At 53.9% G+C, this 7,852-nt stretch overlaps 1 protein-coding gene across 1 annotated transcript; it reads left to right on the top strand.

The window, feature by feature from the left end:
• Positions 1-6: 6 nt before the first annotated feature.
• Positions 7-7,082, top strand: HOXA9 (homeobox A9). The gene is made up of 2 exons (XM_017881462.1): positions 7-4,692; positions 5,703-7,082. The coding sequence occupies exons 1-2, from the start codon at positions 4,113-4,115 to the stop codon at positions 5,939-5,941; spliced, it is 819 nt and encodes a 272-aa protein (XP_017736951.1). The 5' UTR covers positions 7-4,112; the 3' UTR covers positions 5,942-7,082.
• Positions 7,083-7,852: the final 770 nt, after the last annotated feature.

The following is a 7,852-nucleotide window of genomic DNA, read 5'->3' as shown; positions in this document are numbered from 1 at the left end:
GAGGCAGCCCTGCGCGGGCAGCACCAGAACTGGTCGGTGATTTAGGTAGTTTCCTGTTGTTGGGATCCACCTTTCTCTCGACAGCACGACACTGCCTTCATTACTTCAGTTGAAATCGTCTCCAGGTACTCTGCGCGCTGGGGTCGGGCCGGGCGGGGCATCACGGCCCTGGTCGTGCCAGGCCTACGGTGGCATCCTCGGCTTTCCCTGCGCAGGAGCCTTGTGTCTTTTTCCGTAGCGCTCTGCCAGCCGGCCGGCTTTCCCCTTCCACCACACACCTCCACCTGGCCCACAGCAGGTAGGGTCAGGTTGGCTGCTACTTCGCGGACGCCGGGGGCGTGGTAGGAATTCTGGGCCTTGGGCCATTCAAGGTCAGGGGCGCACACTTCCATCCTGAGCCTCCCCCACTTGAGGCCTGTGCCTGCCCAGGGACCTCCTGCCAGTCTCTTGTAAGGCTGGAACACACACACACACCAGGCCCGGGTGTGAGCTCAGGAAAGATTCTTCTTCCAGTGGAGACTCAGGCTGGACTAGGAAGATAGGGCAGGCAGAGGTTGGGATCCTGGCCTTGTCACTTACCCTTCTCTCTGTAAGCCTGGCCTCTGCTAGGAGTCACTTCTTTCTCTTTTCTTCCTTCTTTTCCCTCTCTTCCCTTCCTCTTTTATCCCTTCTTTCTTTTTTCTTCTTTCCTTTGCTCCTTCCTGCTTTCTTTTCTTCCATTTGTCTTTTTTTCATTTTCCATCTCTGCCAGATTCTATCTCACCTCCTTATCTCCTTCCCAAAGCATCCTTGGGGAGAGGCTCAGGGCTGGCTTCAGGAGAGCCTAGGGAGTTTCACTTTCCTCTGCGGCTCAAGTAGAGGTTGGGAAGTCTGCTGAGGAACGGCCCGCGTGGGGCAGCTGCCGAGCGCGGTGGGTTTGGGCCTGGTGTGTTACTGTGCAGACAAGGCCTCGGTTATGATCACGACCGGATGGCGGCGGTCTTGCGTTTCTTCTCCGCCTGTCGCTAAAGGCTGACTAGGAGATCTGATTAGGGGGCATTCCCTGCAGCTTTGTGTGCCCATATCGAGGGCAGGGAGGCCTTTGCTAGCCTCACTGGGAACTGGAGCTGAGGCCCAACCAGCCTCGCTGGAGCCTGGCCATTCTCTGGGAAGCTCTTAGCCAGCTCTTCCCGGCCTGCCGGTCACAGCTTGGGGTTTGACCGCATTGAGGAAGACTGGCTAGGGCAAAGCTTGACTGCTCGCTTGCTAGTGGCTTCTATTAGGTACAAAATATGTTCCATACGGCACCTTTGTGCCGCTGGGTACTGGAGAAGGGGACCCTTACAAGAGCCAGTATGTTTCAGATGGGCAGAAAGAATCCCAAATTCCAGAACCGTTGATAAAAACTTGGGTCATCATTCCAACTTGTAGTCTACAGATGGGAGCCAGTCTGACCATTTTCACTCCCGAAAACAGAAAACAAACTATCTCTCCCTAGCCCCAACACACAGAGTTACAGATTCGTGCCCACAGAGCTGTTTCCCTTCCCTGCCTGGACTGGAGGCTCAGGAACTGTTCCGTTGCACAGCCACCGGCCTCCTGTCTGAAAGGATCGCATACCCCATTTCCTTCAACTCCTCCGTGCCATTTTCTGGACCAGAGTATTTATTAATTTCAGAGATCACAGTTTTAGAAATCTCAGTCGAGAAGGGGTGGTTTTAAATTATAGTCATTTACTATTTCTTTATGATACGCAATCTCTTTAACTTCCAAAATAAAAGCAGACAAAAAAGTCTGAATATTCTGGCTCCAAACCTTTTGGCTGAAGGGAGACAATATTTGGTTTTCTGATTTTTCTTCTCTTTCTAGGCACCAGTAACATCTGCTTAACACTCAAGGCCTGCTAATTGTTCAGTAATTCTCTTATTTTGAGGCTAAGGCTGTTTAAAGGAACAGCTTTTTTACTTAAAAAATACTAAAATAATCAGTGTCTTCTCTGGTATAAAAAGTGGAAAAGGCAGCCAGACATGCCCAGCCCATTTGCAGACACTTAAAATTAGGAGCCAGGGTTTCCTCCAGGGTTAATTTTTTAAATGAAAATCTCAGAGGCCTGGCAGACTGCGGGGTATTTAGGACACGGTGGACTGTGGTGGGGGTGGGCATGACCTAGAGGAATTTATAGGGCAAGGAAAATATTAGAGGGAGGGAGATGAGGCGGACAGGACGGGGTTCATTGTGTCGGCCGCTTCCCTTTTCCAGGCGTGGGTGCAGCAAGGGGCACCCAGTCAGTATCCGCCCGGCTTGGCAACCTCGCTGGTATATGGGAGTCCCAGCCCGAAGTGTGTCAGGGTGTTTGGGGGGGATTACTGGAACTGCTGGTAAGGATGAAGGCAAAAAAGAAAGAGAGGGAGGGAAGCGCCCGAGTCCGCCAGCCTCGCCGTCAGGGAAGTGGGCTAATGAAAAACACACTGTTGCAGGCCCAGTATCCACACGTGAATTTGATTACCCCTTTTCTAGGAGTCGCCGCTTTCTGTTAGGAATTGGGGGTGGGGGGGAGTTTCCTTCCAATTAACAGAGTGCCTGTGACCTTTTAATTTACCTGCAATGGGTGAGAAATAAACTTCCCCAATGTGGCCAGGCCCAGGAATGGGACTGGAGTCGATGCCCTTGTGCCCCTTTCCGTTCTAATTTCCAGCCCTGGCCTTGAGCTGTGGTTGCCTCTCTTTGGGCCTTGTACCTCTCCGCCGAGTCGCCGGGTCCGTAGGTAACCAAGGCGAGGCCCGGAGTAGTAGCTGGAAAGAGAGGAAGGAGCCCTGAAAGGCTCACACGGCCCCGGGACAGGCCACATCGGTGCGGGCCTCCCAGCCGCCGGAGCCGCGGGGTCTCAGGCGAGGCTGCCTTTTCCCAAGCCGGACTCTCCTTCCATTGATGCCACTTGAAGTATTTTTTTTTTCCCAGGTGGGATTCAGGGAGCTCAACTAGGCTTGCAGCGCTCAGGGTTAGAGCCTCTGAGGCTGGAACACAGGGCTGGGTCGCCAGCCGCCTGCGCCTGGGAATCCTGATTTCCAGCTGATGAGAAGGGTGGGCTGGGCGCGCGTTTGCGTGGGGTCGACGGCCGGGGGCCGAGCGCCCCACACAACCAACCAGGCCCTCAAACCCTTCGCCCTGGGGGGGACTGGCCGCTCCCTCCTGGCCAGCTCCTCAGTGGGGTCCTAGCAGCAAAGGTGAATTTAAGGACTGCTCGTGCGCCCCTCGCTCCAGGCGGGTAGCTGTGGGGACTTACACCCGCGGTACTCCCTGAGCGACCAGTCCCTGCCTGGAGTGCTCTGGTAGGGCCGGCGGCTGCTCCGTTTGGGACGGATCCTGCGTTGAATTTGACTTTTCGCAGGCGGCCAGGGGTAAACTCGCCTCTCCCGGGGACCGCAGGGATTATTTACAGGGAGCTCGCCAACCAAACACAACAGTCTAACCTTTCCAAGTCCTCGTAAATTTTTACTGCTGGGAGCCAGGGCGAGGCAAACGAATCTGTTGGTCGTTCCAGACTTCCCGCCAGCCTGTGTGGCTTCTGAAACAATAACTCCTTATGAAATATCATAAATATAGATTTAAATACAGTAGAGCGAGAATGCGATTTGGCTGCTTTTTTATGGCTTCAATTATTGTCTAATTTTATGTGAGGGGCTCCGCTGGCCGCACTGGCACGCGGGACCCGCGCCTCCCTGATGGCGTGATTAATTGTGATATAAAATAGTCCGCTTAAGAAGTGTGTGTATGGAGCGGGGGGAGCGGGGGAGTACAGAGGCAAGGCTAGATTTGATCTTTTAATCTTCGTTGGCCACAATTAAAACAAACCCGATCGTAGAGCGGCACGATCCCTTTACATAAAAACATATGGCTTTTGCTATAAAAATTATGACTGCAAAACACTGGGCCATTAATAGCGTGCGGAGTGATTTACGCGTTATTGTTCTGCTGGGCGGGCACGTGACGCGCACGGCCAATGGGGGCGCAGGCGCCGGCAACTTATTAGGTGACTGTACTTCCCCCCCTGGTGCCACCAAGTTGTTACATGAAATCTGCAGTTTCATAATTTCCGTGGGTCGGGCCGGGCCGGCCAGGCGCTGGGCACGGCGATGACCACCACTGGGGCCCTGGGCAACTACTACGTGGACTCTTTCCTGCTGGGCGCCGACGCCGCCGATGAGCTGAGCGCTGGCCGCTATGCGCCGGGGACCCTGGGCCAGCCCCCCCGGCAGGCGGCGACGCTGGCTGAGCACCCTGACTTCAGCCCGTGCAGCTTCCAGTCCAAGGCAGCAGTGTTCGGCGCCTCGTGGAACCCGGTGCACGCGGCGGGCGCCAACGCTGTACCCGCTGCGGTGTACCACCACCATCACCACCACCCCTACGTGCACCCCCAGGCGCCCGTGGCGGCGGCGGCGCCGGACGGCAGGTATATGCGCTCCTGGCTGGAGCCCACGCCCGGTGCGCTATCCTTCGCGGGCTTGCCCTCCAGCCGGCCTTATGGCATTAAACCTGAACCACTGTCGGCCAGAAGGGGTGACTGTCCCACGCTTGACACTCACACTTTGTCCCTGACTGACTATGCTTGTGGTTCTCCTCCAGTTGATAGAGAAAAACAACCCAGCGAAGGCGCCTTCTCCGAAAACAATGCTGAGAATGAGAGCGGCGGAGACAAGCCCCCCATCGATCCCAGTAAGTGTCTCCTCCCTTCAAATCAGCCGCCACCGCCGCCTCCATGCCGGCCTCCCGGATCTGCTGGCCCGCCAGCTTTCTCTCGAGCCTGTCTTCGTCTTCGCTAGGAGCCTCTGGAGTTGGGGCCAGGAGCCAGAAGTTGGTGTTTGGAACGCCTCAGATGGGGCCCCAAGTCCGGAGAGCCGTGAAGAGCGGCCCGCAGGGCTACGGGAGAGGAGCCTGCCGCTGCAGCGGCAGGGGGCGGGGCGGGCACTTCGGGCCGAGCCAAGACTGGCGGCCCCTCTCTTTGGCTGCCCGGGCCCAGGACCGAGATACTTTGGGCCGTTCTTCGAAAGAAATGCAGCCCAGAGAGCCTTCTATGCAACTAGATTGTCCGTGAGCGGCGGCAGCCAGGGCAGCCGGAGCCGGGACGCTGGGGGAGACGGCCGATTTCCTTCCACTTCTTGCCTTCGGCCAGTGGCGGCGTAAATCCTGCCAAGATAAGGCGCGAGCGACCCGGGCCACAAGGGTCCCCATGCCAGATTATTCAAATAAGCCACAGACTTGATCAACGGCCTTGGGGCGCCCTGACGGCATGCCCAGCTCCGAAGGCCTTCCAGGAAGGTCAAATAAGGAGTGGGGGGTGGGAGCGTAGAGAGAAAGGTTGGGAAGGAAAGACGAGTCAGTGAACGGGACAGAGGAATCCTAATCTTGCTACAGGACACAAGGCAGCATGCCTGGCAAGGAGATCTGTTTCCAAATTTCATTCTATACAGCGTTCGGGGAGTGGGAGGAAGGAGAAAGGAGGGTCTGGGAGGGGAGGGGGAGCTGAAGTTTTACTGCGTGCAATCGTAAGTGACCGTCTGTGCGTCTGTTTGCCAGGGTTCCATTGTGTCCGAGGCCTGACTGCCTTTCCTAACCAATTCAGCAGAGTTCTGCACTTTGGCCAGAGACCCCACCCAGGAGGTTCCTTTGCCCCCAGCAGGGTGTGCGTCTCCTCCTCCTAAACCCAGTGTTTCTCTTCTCCACAGATAACCCAGCGGCCAACTGGCTTCATGCGCGCTCCACTCGGAAAAAGCGCTGCCCCTATACAAAACACCAGACCCTGGAACTGGAGAAAGAGTTTCTGTTCAACATGTACCTCACCAGGGACCGCAGGTACGAGGTGGCCCGACTGCTCAACCTCACCGAGAGGCAGGTCAAGATCTGGTTCCAGAACCGCAGGATGAAAATGAAGAAAATCAACAAAGACCGAGCAAAAGACGAGTGATGCCATTTGGGTTTATTTAGAAAAAAGGGTGAGCTAGAGAGAAAGAGAACTGCCCGTTCCCCTTCCGCCTTCTTCCTTCTCTCACCGCCACCCTAGCCTCCACCATCCCCGCACAAAGCGGCTCTAAACCTCAGGCCACATCTCCCCCAAGGCAAACCCTGTTCAGGCTGGCTCATAGGCCTGCCGCTTTGATGGAGGAGGTATTGTAAGCTTTCCATTTTCTATAAGAAAAAAAAAGGGGGGGGGGCATTAGTGCTGATAGATGTGTGTGCTACCTTGTATATATTTTTAAAAATCTACCTGTTCCTGACTTAAAAGGAAAGGAAAGAAACTACCTTTTTATAATGCACAACTGTTGATGGTAGGCTGTATAGTTTTTAGTCTGTGTAGTTAATTTAATTTGCTGTTTGTGTGGCAGATTGCTCTGCCAAGATACTTGAACACTGTGTTTTATTGTGGTAATTATGTTTTGTGACTCAAACTTCTGTGTACTGGGTGATGCACCCGTTGTGATTGTGGAAGATAGAATTCAATTTGAACTCAGGTTGTTTATGAGGGGAAAAAACAGTTGCATAGAGTATAGCTCTGTAGTGGAATATGTCTTCTGTAACCTATGATTGTAAACTAGCTGTAAGGATTTCCCAGTGAAATAAAAAAGATTTTTTTAAAAGTGTTCTCGGGGATGCATAGATTCATCGTTTTCTCCACATTAAAAATGCGGGCATTTTCGTCTTTCCATGATCTGTAGTCTTGTCTTGTCTATTGTATATATAATCTATATAATTAAAGAAAATATGCATAATCAGACAAGCTTGAATATTGTTTTTGCACCAGACAAACAGTGAGGAAATTCGGAGCTATACATATGTGCAGAAGGTTACTACCTAGGGTTTGTGCTTAATTTTAATCAGAGGAAATGGATGCTGATTGTAACGGAGTTAATTTTGTCGATAATAAATTATACACTATGAAACCGCCACTGGGCTACTGTAGATTTGTATCCTTGATGAATCTGGGGTTTCCATCAGACTGAACCTACACTGTATATTTTGCAATAGTTACCTCAAGGCCTACTGACCAAATTGTTGTGTTGAGATGATATTTAACTTTTTGCCAAATAAAATATATTGATTCTTTTCTATTTTTTGCGGGTCTGCTCTTTGCACCTTCTTCTCTGGGCAGGGGAGCCTGTGTAGAGTCTCTGGGTAGGGGCGGGCTGGGATGGGGAGAAAGAGCCCCAATTTTGCCTCTGGCTGGCTTTCAGGAGCGGGACCTGCCACAACCAGTCCGCCGAGCTAAGCTCTCCCAAACAGGCCAGCTGCCTGGCGGCGGAACCAGGCTCCCGGCCTTGTGTCTATGTGCGGGACGGCCGAGAAGCCCCTGAGAAGCTGGGCTGGGCTGGCCAGTAGCGGTGGAAAAACGACAATTTCACCTTGGTGCCCCCGAGAAAATTTCCAAACCTGGGTCTTCGTTAGTTTGGTGGGGAAAAGGGGGAGAAGGTGGCAGGATAGAGCTGGGGACCGCCTTCTAAGCAGGCTCTGAAGAGGGAAACAGGAGCCCCACCGGTCCAACGCGGCCATGCAGGCAAACATTTTGGGAGCTTGCAAAGGAACAAAGCCCTGCATCCTCGTACCGCTCGCCACCCTCCCCCGCGGCGTTCTGCCAGCCTGGCCCGAGAGAATTTGGGTCCTGCACTTGCAAGCCCCTCCCAAGCACAAGTCCTAACAGAGGCAGGGCTGAGGCAACTGACTAGCCCCGAAGCGCCATAAAAGAAAATGAGGGCTGTTACCGTTTATGGGGTGTAAAGGACTGCGGGGGAACGGCCACAACTTCGGAGGCCTGAGCGCTTTCCAGATGTGGCCGGAGGGTTCGGCCTCGCTTCCACCCCTTGCTTCTCTCGCCCTTCCCCCT

The sequence above is a fragment of the Rhinopithecus bieti genome, unplaced genomic scaffold (assembly GCF_001698545.2).
Source record: "Rhinopithecus bieti isolate Rb0 unplaced genomic scaffold, ASM169854v2 scaffold_13014, whole genome shotgun sequence".
NCBI classification, from domain to species: Eukaryota; Metazoa; Chordata; class Mammalia; order Primates; family Cercopithecidae; genus Rhinopithecus; species Rhinopithecus bieti.
This window is presented reverse-complemented; position numbering and strand designations above follow the sequence as displayed.